Source organism: Puntigrus tetrazona, chromosome 6 (genome assembly GCF_018831695.1).
Source record: "Puntigrus tetrazona isolate hp1 chromosome 6, ASM1883169v1, whole genome shotgun sequence".
NCBI classification, from domain to species: domain Eukaryota; kingdom Metazoa; phylum Chordata; class Actinopteri; order Cypriniformes; family Cyprinidae; genus Puntigrus; species Puntigrus tetrazona.
Window position 1 is genome coordinate 14,697,338 of NC_056704.1, and position 17,587 is coordinate 14,714,924.

Consider the following 17,587-nt stretch of genomic DNA (forward strand, 5'->3'; position numbering starts at 1 on the left):
AGTAGATAGTAGAATAGTAGGAATAAAGGAATAAAGGAATAGTTAAATAAATAAAGATTAAAAAAAAAAAAAAATAATTTTCTACAGACTAGGTGACATTTTCGTTTTGAATTCTTTGATGTCCCAAGACAATAGTTTGAAAATCCTCATTTAGGTTTGTTGCTATAGATGGTTTCCTTCATATATTTATTATATAAGTAAGTCACACGAGTATTTTCATTTTGCACAAAGGCTCATCATGACAGCAAATGAGTCTCTGTTAAACTTTATAGACTTCATTTAGACATTTAAAACAAGCAACATGACATTTTCTTTTTCTTGTAATTTTTGTAAAAATGTTGTTATAAGCTTTTTTTTCCGTTTTAGTTATTTTAGTACATCAAGATAAACAAACTGAAAAATAAATGTTCCAATGAAAAAGTTAACATCAAGTTTATTTAAAGTATCTTTTATACATGTATGCGCTTTTATATATATATATATATATATATATATATATATATATATATATATATATATATATATATATATATAGTATACATTATGTGTACTTTTTATATACACTACATTTCGTGACAAATCATATTAAGTTGTGGTGCTGAACAATTGCAAGAGTGTTCTGGAAGGTTTCTCACTGGTAAAAGAGCCAATCCCCAAGTCATCGCCATCTTCTCCTCAATGCAATTCTGGGACTTTTATTCTGTTTCATCATCCACATGAACGATATGTCAAATCTTATCACTAATAGCTCACCTCTCTTCAGAAAGCCACGTGATTTGAGGTCATCAACCATTTCCATGCTAAAGTTCTAAAGCTCCTCCAGTATAAGCAATACAAACAGCTTGAGCAAGTGCCACTAATTAACAAATGAAAATAAATGGACTGACACCAGACGGGATTAAGATGAGTGACATAAAGGCGGCTGGGGTAAATGGTGGATGGTGGTCTGTTATGCAATCAGTCTGTTCTTCTCCATGATGCATCAGGGTGGATTAGTCAGCTCACAGGAGCTCATAAATTAGCCTGCTGGAATGTGAACGTCTGCCAGCCTCTTGCCTCAAGAAGCTCGGCCCTGCTCAAGCCATCACCGGCTTGTGGTCTCTCATCTTCTTTGATTCATCCAGCACTTTTCCTTTCTCTTTCACATGTTTTTGGTCTCTCTTTCTTTGTCGCTATAAAATCGGCAAATAGTTGCAGGAAGACGAAAGCGAAATGAAATACACTGCGGTCACGATGGAGGCCTGCTTGACAGAACTGCTAAATATTTCAACCTGATGGCATTTATAATGGGTTTTATATCATACGCCCATTGATGCTAACTAATAAGCCGCATAAGGAGGATACATTCCGCTGTAATTGTAGCCCCAAATGTGCACTAGAGCTGTCATCTTAAAGACTAACAGTGTGGTGGAGTTGAGTTAACAATCCCGGTGCATAACTAAGTACGGGATTACAATTGTTTTGCTTAAAACTAATCTAACAAAGCATAGCCTCACCTCAAAAAAAGAAACAAAGCCATTGTGAATAAGGTCAAACTAAACACCGTTTTATGACAGAGCAGGAACGCTAGTCATTCATCACTCCTTGAACCCTAAAATGGTCGCCTTGACCTCTCTTCTCCTGAGAGACAGCCAGGTCAAAGCAGGCAAAGGATGTCTGGTGACCCCCCTCATGACTCCTGCTTGGTGGTGTGGGGATCTGAGGAGGAGCAGACACGCTAATGAGTTTTACAGCAAGTCTACGCGGCTTCTTAGAGCGGTTTTGCTCAGTTGTGCGAAAGAAGGAACAAAGCTACACTGACCTCTTTTTTTGATTTACTATTTTTCGGTAAGGACGCATTAAGTTGATCAAAATGGCAGTAAAATTGATCTTTTTATTCAAAGAATTGAAAAAAAACAACAACTAATAGTTATCGCCTTTCTCACACAACTGACTAATTACATTGATAATTGCAAACAGTGCTAATTTACACACATTTGTATTAGAAAAATCTACACTGGAAGACTTTTACAAATCCACTAGTCTGGAAAAAAACTTGAAAAACCAAAAAACCCAAAATCTCAAACTTGAAAGGTGCCTGCAGTGTCTCCCACACCAAGTTAGGTTAACAACACTTCACAAGTTAGTTTTATCTTATTTTATAAAAATGCTGCCTTGCTGAAAATATGAGAATTAAAAAAACTTAAATTCAAAAATCTTTGGAAGGATGTCATACACAATAGATAACAACAGAAAAATGACTGTCAGACAAGCTGTGTTGTGTCCTAATAATTAATTGAAGTAAATTATATTAGCAATACAATAATGTTTAGTAAATATTTTGCAGAAAATGTTGCAGGGGAAGTGTGTACATCATGTTTTAATGGATGACAACTGTGTGGTCTCGTACTAATGTGCTGAGGGCTTACAGAGCACTGCTGTGCCAATGAACTGTCAGCGCTCTGTGAATCTCATTGCATTCATTCTGCATGATCTAACCATAAACAAACTCCTGTGCCCAGGCTTTGATATGACGATAAGCCCATTTGAGAGAAGTGAATTAACACACACAACTCCTACGCTAACCGATTACGTGTTCAAATCTGCTGCAAGTAAGATGCTTTTTAACTTCACAGTTACTACAGAAACATGTGGTATTATAGCAAGAGAGTGAGTTAAGAGATCATGATCGTGAAAATTTCCCTTTGTTTTTATTAATGTCGAAGTAATATAACTTTGCTTTTATGAAATGGTCTGTAATGTCAAAAATTGCAGGACCTGTTCTATTTAGTTGTTATTCTGTGACTTTTCAGTTTTATGGGAATGTTACAGCTAAGTATAAAGGATATGTTATTTGAAATAAAACAGTGCACAATATTACTTCCACATGTGCTTTGAGAAAAGCCTCAAAGCACCTAATCGAAACCGGAAAATAATTTACTTGTCTGTCCCCCACACAAACACATTTTAGCTGTAATTTAAGAGAGAGAGAGATTCTTATTTTATTCATCATTCTATTCTGATTTCATTAATCTGTTACAATCACATGACCTTCTCGTCCAAATAGTCATACTTATGATCAAATATAGATAGATAGATAGATAGATAGATAGATAGATAGATAGATAGATAGATAGATAGATATACCTAAACAAATGAGCAAACCAAAAGGTGTACAGATATACATATTTTGATGGATACTGTTGAGTGATAACAAAAAGTTGATCATTTTGGGTTATAAACATGACAATAAGGTCATTTTCTGCCGTTACGTGAAAAAGATTAATACAGAGATTTAGGGGGTAGTTTCCATAGAGACGGTTCTATCTAAAGACCAAAACATCATGAGGTCACATCATATGTCAAGGAGATGTAAATCTGGGTCTGTTTCTCCAGCACACAAACGCTAGGACACATACACACACGCTGTTGCAGAGGCCATTCCGCTGTGAATCCTATCCTTTTCCCAATCACTTCTAATGGATCAAAGCCACTACAAAAAAGACAAGTCGTTGCCAAAATCAGCAAATGTCCACTCACTCCACAGCTGGTGCTCTTGTGTATTCCTCCACAGAGAGAAACAGACACAAGTCAGAGAAAAGGGACGCAGGGAGGGAAGAAGAGAGAGAGAATCAGTGGTGAAAGAGAAGAGTTAGGGAGGGAGGGGAGGGGGTCTCCATCTGTCCATCTCCAGGGTCTCATTGATCAGGAGGATCAGAGGGGTGAGTGCACCGTAAATCCGTTGGAATTCCAAGAAGGCCAAGAGAGGGAAAACAAAGCCTGCACTTCTCTCCCTGTCCCATCCTCTAATCAGTCACATATGACCACAGAAGGAGAAAGAGAGAGGAAGAGAGAACACAATTTACTCGTTTGGTCTTTTTATGAACATTTTTACATTATTTAACCCAGCACTGTCAAAAATAATTCATGAGATAAGTAACAATATTTTTGGAACTGAAATTCATTCATAAAGGTTTCCTTAATAAATAGAAATCTAAAAAGCAAAAAATTCTTAATGACTTCAAACAGTAGTGTATATATAGCTTTAGTGAAGCTAACTCCTTTTTTAAAGTAGCAGAATTAAGCTTCACCTCAGCATTAACTTTGAAGAACAAAAAAGCAGATATACAAAAAGCTCAAACAATAAATTAATAACCATTCAGTACCAAGTACCATTTAATACCACGGTGCAGCACATTACTTTTTCGAACTGAAACATGTACTAGCTGAATGATAAAGGTCAAATACCTTGATGTAATCCTACACCTATTTAAAACAGTCAAAGGCATAAATCCAACTCAACACACTTGAAGTCATTTTATACACAGAGTTTTGCGTGAATCAACCCATCCACGGCATTCCTAACAGGGGCAGCTTCATCATACCTAAAACTGATGATATTTGGCTAGAGTGACCAGCTCTTGGGAACTGAGCAGTAGATTTAACCCAATAAAAGTCGCTCATTTTGCTTTCAACATGGCTAGCCATAAATTGTACTCTGAGATGCATCTTACAGCAGACCTTGCGCTACACATATTTTACCTTTATGTCTTTTTCTTCCCCTCATTCACTCAGTCAGCGGATTCATCAGCTCAACGGGGGCTTTTGTCTAAATGTGCAGTTGTTATTTAAACTACTTGCTCAAGTTTTCTCATGAGCGCACGATTGAACTGATTTCATAGGACAGTGTTTTCCAACTTTGTACCACCAGAGTCCCATCAGTAAGACTCAAGTATACTTTCATCAACACCAAACCACAATGTGTTTCTCATTTGCTGGATATCATGTTCCAATATCATTAACATTAATAGCATAAATAAAGTCTGGTTCAAATTAAACAAATAAAATATATATATATATATATATATATATATATATATATATATATATAAACAAAGAAACCCATGTCAAAATTGCTATGAGCATTGTCTATTGTTTATACATGTATAAGCCTGCAAACATTTTATTTTCTCCTTTTTTTTTTGATTTTCTAAATATTATGTAATATCAACGATCACTCAAAATCATGATTACATTTTTATTTTGCAAAGACATATGAAATTGATAAAAGTGACAGTTTGACAACATTTGAATAAATAAAACAAATTCTTTCAATTTAGAAATTTCTAATCAAATATCCTGAAAAAAGCCTCATAGTTTTCACAAAACTATAAAGCAGTACTAGTCTATCCAATGCTGATGATAATAAGAGGTGTTTTTGAGTAATAAATCAGCATATCAGTTTATAAACAATAATCTAAGAGTGAAGTACAGACAATTAACTTTGCCATCACAGAATTAAAATTTATATTATAATAAAATATTACTGTTCAAATAAATTCAACCTTGGTGAGCAACTTCTTTAAAAAAAACTACATTTAATTGCATTTGTGTTTTTTTATGAAACATTTTTGTTTTGTTTTATAGAGAAAATTTAACCCCATGCAGTAACCCCTTTCAACCTGCTCCAATTCTTATACACATACTTCTATTTAGGAATAACTGCTGTAAGATGTTCAAAATCTGTTTGGGTCTAAAAAAAACTAAAATTAATTTAAAAAAGTACAAAAGCACATGGTCCTCCTGTTGTTCATCTGCATTTTGCTATGATTCACTATTAAATGTGCTATTTCTGGAGCTATATCTAAACACTACGATCGGCCATAGCGAATGACCGTGACTAGTTAGTTTCCTGTTTTCCACAGCATTTTTCATCAAAATATGTCCATCCTTAGCTGCGTATGACCTGAGGTTTCCCTTCACAAGCATAGTTAAGTTTTTGTTTATTTATTATTGAGTAAAACAGAGGCCATAGCGACTTTCATGTAATTATGAGGCAAAATTGAGGTGCTCAAGTGCTTGTATTCAGCCAGACTACGTATATTAGCTTTGAATGGTTGTAGTTTTACCTAATGGACTTATTTATCTACCTACCATTGATATAAACTGTTTGTGTGTGAGCACAGAAAGTGTTTGTTTAGGGCAAAGCTTAGTTGTTGCCCGAAGAAGTCAGCTGTTTCGGGAAGTACCACCTCTACGCTCTGTGTTGAGCAAATACCCTAGAGAACAAAGTCTTTGAGCATGTGTGTGTGTGTGTGTGTGTGTGCGCGCGCACGCATTGAAAGCTCAAAGTCTTCCTGTAGGACACTGAACAGCACCGCAGAGCAACACTGGGTCCATTAGAGCTCATCAAGAGATTGCCTTCACAGAGTGCAATTACAAGTCCACAGAGCCATGAACCTTCCTGAAGCCCTGCCAACAACATCTGAGCACCATGTTTCCACAGGATGGCTGACCTGCCTTAGAAAAGGATGCCAAATTAATTGCTAAAACCCTAATTCAATTTAGTACGGCTGAGCGAGAAAGTTTATTTTGTCTATCAGAAGTAAAGCTATGCATTTAGCGAGCACAGCAATATGACAAAAATAAGTCAAGATGGCTGCCAACATTCCTGCACAACCTATGGTACAATTACACAGAACAGATGGATTAATGAACGGAACATTTACAGTAAATTGGTGGAGGGAACCAGAGCGCAGAAAGCCCATCCAACTACTAAAGGCACACAAACAAAAGACAAATTCTTGTTTAGTTTAGCATTTCTGTGGAACTATGTTAAGTTCACTAGATATTCCCACTTCAGTGCTAGTTTTAGTGCCAAACCACTAGAAATGTAGAGAAAGGAGACGTAAGAGACAGAGAAAGGCAAGTGTGTGTGTGTGTGTGTGTGTGTGTGTGTGTGTGTCTCAAGTGAAACAATGCATGCAACTATAAGTTTACACACACTGGATTTGTCACAAATAAATACATCTCAGTAATTAATACTGACATTGGGGCTATGTTAATACTATGATGTATTAATATGGTGATATATCAGTATACTGTTATTTAAAAATATGATGCTGATGCTTACTGATAACATTAGTGTAAGGCGACATTAACTCATAATTGATGTACAAATACTGTATAAGAAAAAACACTGCTGTAAGGTGTAAATTATGTATGATATTAAAAGTCATAATTGGAGTCACAAACAAGAAAACAAATGGTAATAAAAGTGTGTAAAAAGTCAAATTGTTATTTAAGGACACATTTTAAGATGTCACGATTTAGAGAAAAAATAGTCATAATTATGAAAGTAAAAGTTAATAAAAAGTAAGGCATCATGTGTCATATAAACACTTTGAGATATCAAGTCGCAGTTCAGAGAAACTCCTATTAAAAATTACCTAAATATGATACAAAATCAAGCCTTAATTGTGACAAGTCACATTTTAAGATATAAAGTCAAATTTCTGAAAATGATTATTTTTTTAAATATGAAATATGTGAGTCACATATTAAAATACGCATTTACAATGATAAAAAAAATTAGACATACAAAGTTTTATGACAAAGTAACAAATTTGATGAATATTTGTTACAATTATGAGAAATAAAGTTGCAGTTATGAGTTACATTTAATGAAATAAAAAAAATTGTTAAATCTGAAGCAAAAACGGTTTTCCATAGAAAAGTGAAATATTAGAGGCAAGTTATCCAGTTAAAGGCAGTTTAAAACAAATGTTGTACAGATGAGAAAAGGAAAACGCCTTATCAATCAACTGTGCACTGTGCTAGGCGTCCAACTCTGCCTCACAAAAAAAAAGTCCCAACAGTTCTCCAAGCTTTCCATAATGAAAAAGTACCAGCATCACAGGAAAGTCCCCACAGTGCAGCTCTGTCACTGCATATAAAGGCTGGCTGTGGCTGAAAGCTCCTAAAGTTTTACAAGCTAACATTATCCACCAGTGCTCCGATGCACCATAGGGGACACGGCACCATAAACACACTTCAACTCTACTGTGGCACATTCATTCATCCAGAGCTGGAGACAGATGGCACTTTCTATTATCTTTATTTTACAAGGGATGTAAAAAAAATATATATATTACACAGCTCTTACGTAAAATAAAGATAATAGAAAGCGCCATGTACATCATATTTAATTTAAGCATATATTCCAATTATGCAAATTAATTTTCAAGCCCTGCCCACACTTGGTTCTCTCTGAATACAAAAACAGCTAATTACAATGCACGTTCAAAAAAAAAACAGAAATATAAATGAACCTAAATTCAACATTTCGACCAAAAATGCATCACAAGGCACCTGCGTTTCATTTCATTCCATTGTGCTCCGTCTGGTTGTTTCAACCGCAAGAACGCACTAAACATTCGGTTCATTGACATATTTCACTCGGTTTAGAACTGAAGTCTAGTCTGTTTGCTGTGATTTATGGGAAGCCAATGCCACTGAAGTGATGCTTGAAGTGTCTGAGAGAATCAGGGATCCCAAATCACCCGTGCTTCCCTTCAAACTCACTGAAGGTTAAACTCTTTTATTCTAATCCACCAATCCTTTTTTCCACCATACATCATCCACTCCATCCACCCCCGATGACAGGCCTTACGTTCAGAATGACATCACAAAACTGAGGCAAAATGCTCCAGCGCTTAGAGAACTGTGCTCTGCAAATGTAGCACAACCGATTGAGAATTTTTTGCTTTCCAGTAAATGGTGCGAACAGCCAAGTGCCACATGAGCTTATGCCGAGAGAGGTGAAGTTCTCCTCTCACACTCCGCCACTGCCATAATACCGGTCCTCATAAAACCCTAAACCACCTCTTTAGTTTCACACTTGCTCTGACTTTACAAGCGAAGCCTGTGGTGACACAACGTGTGTGGGGTTTGTGTGCGTATGTATCCACGAGCAGACTGGCATAAGACAAAAACTACCTAAACCCTCTCACCCAGCATAGAACTTCCTCTTAAAGGTACAGTGTGCCAACTAAAACAAAGAAAACTGAAAAAAAAACAGGTAATACGTTTTTATCACAGCAATGAAGGCCAACTAAACTTCTAGCTTGTTACACCCTGTGCACTTGCAGACTTGCAGACATCACCTGAAGTGTGAATCGTGAGGGTTTTAAAGTGCCATTTGGAGCAGGTCCTTAATGGAATTAAATTTTCAGGGAGGGGCATTCGATAGAGCATCCTATTGGACAAAAATATGAGTTTTGCTCTGTTTACAAGAAGATAAAGTTTTGAAGACTATATCCTCTTCCCTTTATACGTTTTTAGTCAATCAATCACTTTTTATTTATATAGCACTTTTAACAATAGAGATCGTATCAAAGCACTGATACAATCTATAGCAAGGAAATGTTGGCAATGTGTATGTTTTTTTAAACAAATATGTGCTAAACGTTCTAAATCTAACAGCAAGTTACAATGTGTTTTTCTATAAACAAACAGCAACACTTTCTCCTAACCAGACGAAACCATGATATGAAGCAAGCAACCGGATTCTATTTTGGAATGGTTTCTATTTTGTACAATATAGAAACTGTTTAATTCAAGCTCAGACATTTTTGCATGACCTTAATAGTCATAATAAAAGCGCCAATCGATAATTCATCTCAGATCTTGAAAAAACTGTCATTATGACATCAAATTGTATTGTATCTCACTGGGTTAGGAGGAGAATATGAAATAGTTGAAATGGGATCAAAAATGAAAATTCTGTCATGATTTATTTATGCTATTACCGTTCCAAACCCCATAAATCTTTCAATAATTCAACACAAATGAATATATTTTAAATGAAACCAGACAGGTTTCTATTCCTCCACTTAAAGTCTACATAACCTGGTGATCCAAATCACCAGGTTATGTAGACTTTAAGTGGAGGAATAGAAACCTGTCTCGCAATAGTTCACCCAAAATGAAAATTCTGTCATCATTTACTCATCCTCAGGTAGTTCCAAACCTGTATGAATTTCTTTGTTCTTCTTTGAAAAAAGTTTGTAACTAGGCTTTATTGGGTCACCATTGACTTCCATAGTGTTTATTTTTCCTGCTATGGAAGTCAATGGTGACCAAAACAGCCTGATAATAAAACTTTTTCAAAATATCTTCCTTTGTGCAGAACAAAGAAATTCATACAGGTTTGGAACTACTTGAGGGCGACTAAACGATGACAGAATTAAATTTTTTTGTTGAACTGTTTCTTTAAAGCGAATTCAAATAAATTGTACGAGATACAACATCTCTATATGATAACCAGACTTAATTTAGGCATTTATTCACATATAAACAGACATACATGTATCACACATTGTAAACACATATGCTCAAACATGTATGTGTGATGCACAAGAACCAATGTGTCACAAACACACCCACCAGATCACCGCCTCCCACGCCAATCACCCGCTCATCATCTCCGGAATTCTAGCCACCTGTTCACCACACCTGTTAGTAATTAACTCACCTCCACATATACTCCAGAAACCCAGTCTTTCCTCGGCTGGGATTGATGTTACGCTCACCTGCTTCTGTCTGCACTCTTGAACTCGTTCTTCCTGTGACTACCCCTGCTGATACGGACTACCCACATTTGAGTATTTGTTTTGTGTTCCACTTTGTTTTGAGCTAATGTTTGCTCGGCGTTACGCCAATCCTAAGTTGCATTAAAACGTTGCCAGTATTTTCCTGCCTGCCTGCCTCATCTCTCCTCAGACCGTGACAGAATCCCAGCCCGATATAAAACGAGATGGAAGAAGACGCCAACACGGAACCCACCAGCTCGCCGAATCCGCTATCCGAGATCGCCGCAGCGATCCACGCGGCTTTGTCCAGACCCACTCCAGCCCCGGCATGTCCCCTCGCTTCGACCGTCACCGTACTCCGGTGAAAGGGAAACGTGCAATGGTTTTGTGCTCCAATGTTCCCTATATCTGGAGTCACAGGCGCACCAATTCACCTCTGAAGCTGCCAAAGTCACTTTTATCATCGCACTGTTACACGGACGGGCGCTGCAGTGGGCGGAAGCCCTCCACTCAGCCCGGAACCCTGTCGTGAATTCAGCCACGAACTTCCTGGCTCATTTGAAGGAGGTATTTGGACCCATTACCTCCCGACTTTCGGTACATGATGAACTGTTTAATCTCCGACAGGCAGACGCAGGAATTCACGATTACGCCATTCGCTTTCGAACTCTGGCGGTGGCTAGTGGCTGGAATGAGCCGGCGCTACTCTCCGTGTTCCGCCGGGGATTACAGCCGGCGCTTCGCCAACAAATGGCGATTTTTGAGGATACCGTGGGACTAGAAGCGCGATTAACAAAGCGATCCATATTTCCCAAAACCTTAATGCCTGTGTGGATACCCGTCAGCCACCAGCGCCATCTACCTCACCGCCTCCGATTTCAGCCGACGAGCCCATGATTACGGACACCTACCATCTCACTCCCGCCGAACGCACCCGCCGACTTGCTGCCAACCTATGTCTCTACTGTGGACACCCGAATCACCGCCTCAACACCTGTCCTGTCCGGCCCCCGCGCCCAGCGGTGAGTACGATTCGTTTCACTCCTCAAGTTACCAATCTACCCCATATATCTGGTACATTGATCCATGCCAACCACCTCTTCCCAGTTTATATCCTCGTGGACTCCGGTGCCGCCGGAAACTTCATCTCCTCGAGGACCCTCCATAGACACCAGATTCCCTCTCACCCAAATGACACTACCTACAGCATCAGCACCATCCAGGGAACCCCGCTGGGCCGGGGCCGCGTCCACCGCACCACACCACCTCTCACCCTGCAGATCGGTCAGCTTCATCTGGAGGAACTTCAACTCCTCGTCCTAGAGGACGCCGTGGTGGATGTCGTGCTCGGGAGACCCTGGTTGGAACAACACCAGCCTGACATCCTCTGGAGAACCGGTGAAATCCAAAAATGGAGTGCTTTCTGTTTCCAAAACTGCTTGAAGAATCTGCCCCTGCCTGTTTGTAATTCTCCTTCCATACCCGTAGGATCCACTTCAGTGGAGAGTCCGGAGCCCGAGCACGACACGCCAATTCCCGAACCGTACCAGGATTTCCAGGATGTGTTCAGCAAGTCGGCGGCCACTCACCTTCCTCCACACCGGCCATGGGATTGCGCCATTGACCTACTGCCAGGTGCCAAACTTCCCAAAGGTCATGTCTACCCCTTATCGGTCCCGGAGAGGGCAGCGATGGAGGAGTACGTGGAGGAGGCCCTCCAACAAGGTTTCATTCGTCCCTCTACCTCGCCAGCCGCTTCCAGCTTCTTCTTCGTGGCTAAGAAAGACGGTGGCCTCCGACCTTGCATCGACTACCGAGCCCTCAACTCCCAAACCGTCAAATTTGCCTATCCACTTCCTCTTATTCCTGCCGCTTTGGAGAACCTTCGTGGAGCCACCGTCTTCACAAAACTCGACCTCCGAAGCGCCTACAATCTTATTCGTATCCGCAGGGGTGACGAATGGAAAACAGCGTTCATCACTCCCACCGGACACTACGAATATCTTGTCATGCCGTATGGCTCGCCAACAGTCCTCAGTGTTCCAGGACTTCATGAATGAGATCTTCCGAGACATGCTAAACCGCTTCCTCATCATCTATATTGACGACATTCTCATCTACTCCCCGGATCTTCCAACTCATCGTCTACACGTACGTCAAGTCCTAACCCGCCTGAGATACCACCACCTCTACCTCAAACTGGAAAAATGCAGCTTCCACCAATCCTCAGTTCACTTCCTGGGCTATATCGTCACCCCTGCGGGCCTCCAGATGGATCACCAGAAGACCCGGGCAGTGCAGGAGTGGCCGGAACCCAATTCAATAAAGGAAGTACAACGTTTTCTCGGATTTGCTAACTTCTATCGTCGATTCATTCCCGCCTATAGTAACCTGTCTGCTCCCTTAACCTCTCTCACCCGTTCCTCCAACAGACCTTTCACCTGGACCCCTGAGGCACAACATGCGTTCCAAACCCTGAAGGCCGCTTTCTGCACTGCACCCATCCTCCATCATCCAGACCCCAACAAGCGCTTCGTGGTCGAGGTGGATGCGGCTACCCTGGGAGTCGGTGGCGTCCTCTCCCAGTGGCATGGCGAACCTCCTGTACTCCGTCCATGTGCGTATTTCTCCCGCAAACTGTCCCCGGCGGAGCAGAACTACGACGTAGGCAACCGGGAACTCCTCGCCATCAAGCTCGCACTGGAGGAGTGGCGGCACTGGCTGGAAGGATCCCAGTTCCCTTTCGAGGTTATCACCGATCACAAAAACCTCCAATACCTCAGAAACGCTCAACGCCGGAACCCCCGACAAGCCCGTTGGTCATTATTCTTCACACGCTTTAATTTCACCATCTCCTACAGACCTGGCTCCAAGAACGGCAAAGCCGATCGCTCTCCCGTATTCATCAACCTGATCAGGTACCCGACTCACCCGAACCTATTCTTCCTCCTCATATCTTTGCCGCTCCTATAGTGTGGGAACTGGAGGACCAGATCCGTGCCGCCAGCCGCGAGGAACCCGCTCCGCCGGGAGGTCCGGAGGGCCGCCTATATGTACCATCTCGCCTGCGCCTCGCCCTCCTGGACTCCGCACACACCTCTCCGGGAACCGGGCATCCTGGCAGGTACCGAACCCTCTCCATTCTCTCCCAAAGGTTCTGGTGGCCGCGGATGACACAAGACGTTGCTAGGTATGTCCGCTCCTGCCCAGTTTGTGCTGTAACCTCTACACCTCGTCGGCTCCCGGCAGGCAAGCTCCAACCTCTCCCCATACCCGAGCGGCCCTGGTCCCACATCGGAATTGACTTCGCCACCGATCTACCTCCCTCTGACGGCCACACAGCTATATTAATAATAGTAGACCGGTTCTCTAAAATGTGTAAATTTGTCCCTTTACCTGGTATTCCCACAGCTCTGGACACCGCTCTGGCTCTCTTCGACAACATCTTCCGAAACTTCGGACTACCCGAAGACATGGTGTCGGACCGGGGCCCGCAATTCACATCACGGGTATGGCGAGAGTTCTTCCGTCTACTGGGGGTGACAGTCAGCCTCACCTCCGGGTACCATCCCCAGGCTAATGGCCAGACGGAACGTAAGGTCCAGGAGCTTGCCCGATACTTACGCGCTTACTGCCACCAGAACCAGAACAGCTGGAACCAGTACCTGCCCTGGGCCGAGTATGCCCAGAACTCACTCCGCCAGGCCACCACCGGGCTCACCCCATTCCAATGCGTGCTGGGTTACCAACCTCCTCTGTTCCCCTGGTCGGGTGAGCCCTCTTCGGTTCCGGCAGTGGACTACTGGTTCCGGGAGAGCGAGAGGGTGTGGGACTCAGCCCATGTCCAACTTCAACAGGCAGTGCGACGCCATCAACACCAGGCGGATGTCCGTCGGTCACCTACCCCCATCTACCAGCCGGGAGAATTGGTTTGGCTCTCCACCCGAGACATCCGCCTTCGCCTGCCCTGTAAAAAGCTGAGTCCCCGGTACATCGGTCCTTTTCCCGTGGTCCGGCAGATCACCCCTGTCACCTACCGGCTCCAACTACCACGTCAATATCGCATCTCACCCTCCTTCCACGTTTCACTCCTGAAAAAATTCACTAACCCTGTTCTTCCTCCCTCCACAGACGCGGAACTACCCCCCCCACCTCCCGAGATCGAACCCACCGAGAACGTCTACCGGGTCCAGGAAATCCTCGGCTCTCGGCGACGGGGCAACCGCCTCCAGTACCTAGTGGACTGGGAGGGATTCGGCCCTGAGGAGCGGTCGTGGGTAAGCCGCGATGACATCTTGGACCCGACGCTCCTCCAAGACTTCCACCAGGCCCATCCAGAATGCCCAGCTCCACGTCCCCGTGGCCGTCCCCGTCGCCGTTCGCGGGTGCCAGGAGGCACCCGTAGAGGGGGGGGTAGTGTCACAAACACACCCACCAGATCACCGTCTCCCACGCCAATCACCCGCTCATCATCTCCGGAATTCTAGCCACCTGTTCACCACACCTGTTAGTAATTAACTCACCTCCACATATACTCCAGAAACCCAGTCTTTCCTCGGCTGGGATTGATGTTACGTTCACCTGCTTCTGTCTGCACTCTCGAACTCGTTCTTCCTGTGACTACCCCTGCTGATACGGACTACCCACATTTGAGTATTTGTTTTGTGTTCCATTTTGTTTTGAGCTAATGTTTGCTCGGCGTTACGCCAATCCTAAGTTGCATTAAAACGTTGCCAGTATTTTCCTGCCTGCCTGCCTCATCTCTCCTCAGACCGTGACACAATGACATTTGTTTTAGCATATGACACATTTTACATGGCCTTTATGACTTTATGAAGTTTTGGTTAACTTTAAATGGAGGTGCAGAAACCTCTCAGGCCTAATTAAAAATATCTTTGTGTTTCATGCATTAACCAAAGTCTTATGGCCTTGGAAAAGCACAAAGGTGAGTAAATGCTGACAGACTTTTAACTTTGGGATGATTTAACCCTTTAACCCCTTCAAATATCAGCGTTCTATTTGAGAAGAAGCTACCATGTAGAAATTCATAAACTGTTACAGAATACATAATCTATGGTGTAAGTGTATAGTGCCTAATTTGGGACACAACTTAAAAAAATATATCAGTTACAGGTTTACACTTTTAACAATTTGACTAAAACCAACAATTTGCATTTCTATTTCATGGAGTCTTTACAAATTAACCCTATTTTACACTTAACCTAGCATAAAGATAATATCATCACCCTTTAATATGCAAAATAGCACGGACCCTGCATCTTTCAACTGGGTGTTTGTAGACCATGAAATCACAAGTCTAAATAACTCTAACACCCTCAAAAAAACAGAACCTCAAGGCCATGTGTTACCTCAGGTCCACAGCCGTTACTCACAGACAACCCCTGAGTGTTTGAGTGATGAACGCAGGTGGAGGCTTCATTAATCATGTGGACGCAGAGAAAGGTGTTGGATAAAGAAAAGTGACATTAGCCTTGGTGTGTAATGCGAGAGCTCGAGGGCCAGTGAGGAGGCGAGTGTGTGCGCATGTACGTTTTGATTCTAACCAGGCCTGGCTTGTCTCAGCAAACGGCTTGATGAAGCAGGAAGTCATCCAAACACAAGCTATGCGGGCTGAATGGAGCAAGGTGGTCTTGAACATGCGACACAAGGCCACACACAAAGATCTGCACCACCTGGAGAAAAAAGACGCCTATGAGACGTATCTATTATCAACTGATCTGGGTCCAGTTCTGAGTTTGGTTGGCCGGTCAAGCACAGCTCTACTTGGATGAATGCGAGCACATTCTGTACATCTGGGGCATTTCTAGAATCAGATTATGTAGAATATTATGTACAATTTCTTTGTCTTAAATTGACATATTCGGCTGAATCAGACACTTGAGGTGTATTAGATGTTGCATTTCTTGTTAGTTGTGCTATAAATTATAAGAACACTGAAAATAAAATCCAACAACATTATAGTATACAATACAAAAAAAATTGTCATCATTTACATGTTATTCCAAACCTTTATACATTTTTTTCTTGTGTTCAACACAAAAGAAGATATTTTGAAGGACCATAGTTTTTGGTTCCCATTGACTTCCATAGTAGGGAAACAAAAACTATGAAAGTAAATGGGCACCATCAACTGTTTGATTACCAGCATTTTCAAAATACCGACTTATATTTAGACATCCTGTTTCACTTTTAACCAAGTTAATACATTTTATATGTCTGCAAAAATAAAAGATTAATTGTGATGAATCACATTCAAAATAAAAGTTTTTAGTTTACAAATAAATAAATAAATTATATATATATATATATATATATATATATATATATATATATATATATATATATATATATATATCTTTTATGTTTAACACATAACTCATACAGGTTTGGAACGACATAAGAGTGAGTGAATAATGACATTTTTTAGTAAACTACCCCTTTAAGCTAAAGGCAATAGTTAAAGGTCCCATAGCATGCACTGATACAATATTTTAAATTGTTCTCTGATATCTACATAGAAGGTACGTGGCTCAGATAAGGGCAAAAATGATCCAAACATTGGTTTTACATATCCCTTTACAACCCTAGGATTTCTCCCTAGAATGAAACGCTTTGTTATTGGCTTATTGAGCACTAAAACCGCTTTCAAATGTATGTTACTTTCACTTTCGCTTTTGAGATTCGCACAAACTCAGTTCATTTTATTAGAACAGGTTATTCTCTTTCCATGCCATTCTGAATACAGACACTGTACTTGCACTTTACATCCCCTGCACAGCCTGCAACATAACATAATGTTTCTTCACGATACCTGCAGAACTTCTGATGATTCAGCTGGTGGCTGGCCTAGAACATGGGTGGGTATATGGTAATGATGTTTGAGGCTCACGGTATGTCATTTCCATGTACAGAACTCTTACTATTCAACTCTGCCAAGATAAATACAGTTTTCCATCCTAACCTTTTAAATGAACAAAATCTAATACATATTAAATGATGGCTAATTTTAATTACCCCTTTGGCAAGTAGTTTTGCTTGTTTTTAACAAACTAAACCAAATTCTATTAGATTTATGCTTGTAACAATCAAAACATACTAAATAAAATTAATTTGACATGGTGCGAGGATAACAAACATAATTTAATCAAGATTCTCTGAAACGTTTTATATTATGCAGTTTTTCTTGCACTACAAGAAGTACATTTTGTAATAAG

At 41.1% G+C, this 17,587-nt stretch overlaps 2 protein-coding genes across 2 annotated transcripts in view; one reads left to right on the top strand and one right to left on the bottom strand.

The window, feature by feature from the left end:
- ror1 (receptor tyrosine kinase-like orphan receptor 1) overlaps window positions 1-17,587 on the bottom strand; it is a 100,069-nt gene that overhangs the window by 39,454 nt on the left and 43,028 nt on the right. The window lies entirely within an intron of this gene.
- Window positions 11,171-15,014, top strand: LOC122347575 (chromobox protein homolog 2-like). The gene is made up of 2 exons (XM_043242955.1): window positions 11,171-11,374; window positions 14,484-15,014. Exons 1-2 carry the CDS (start codon window positions 11,308-11,310, stop codon window positions 14,837-14,839), a joined length of 423 nt encoding a protein of 140 aa, XP_043098890.1. The 5' UTR covers window positions 11,171-11,307; the 3' UTR covers window positions 14,840-15,014.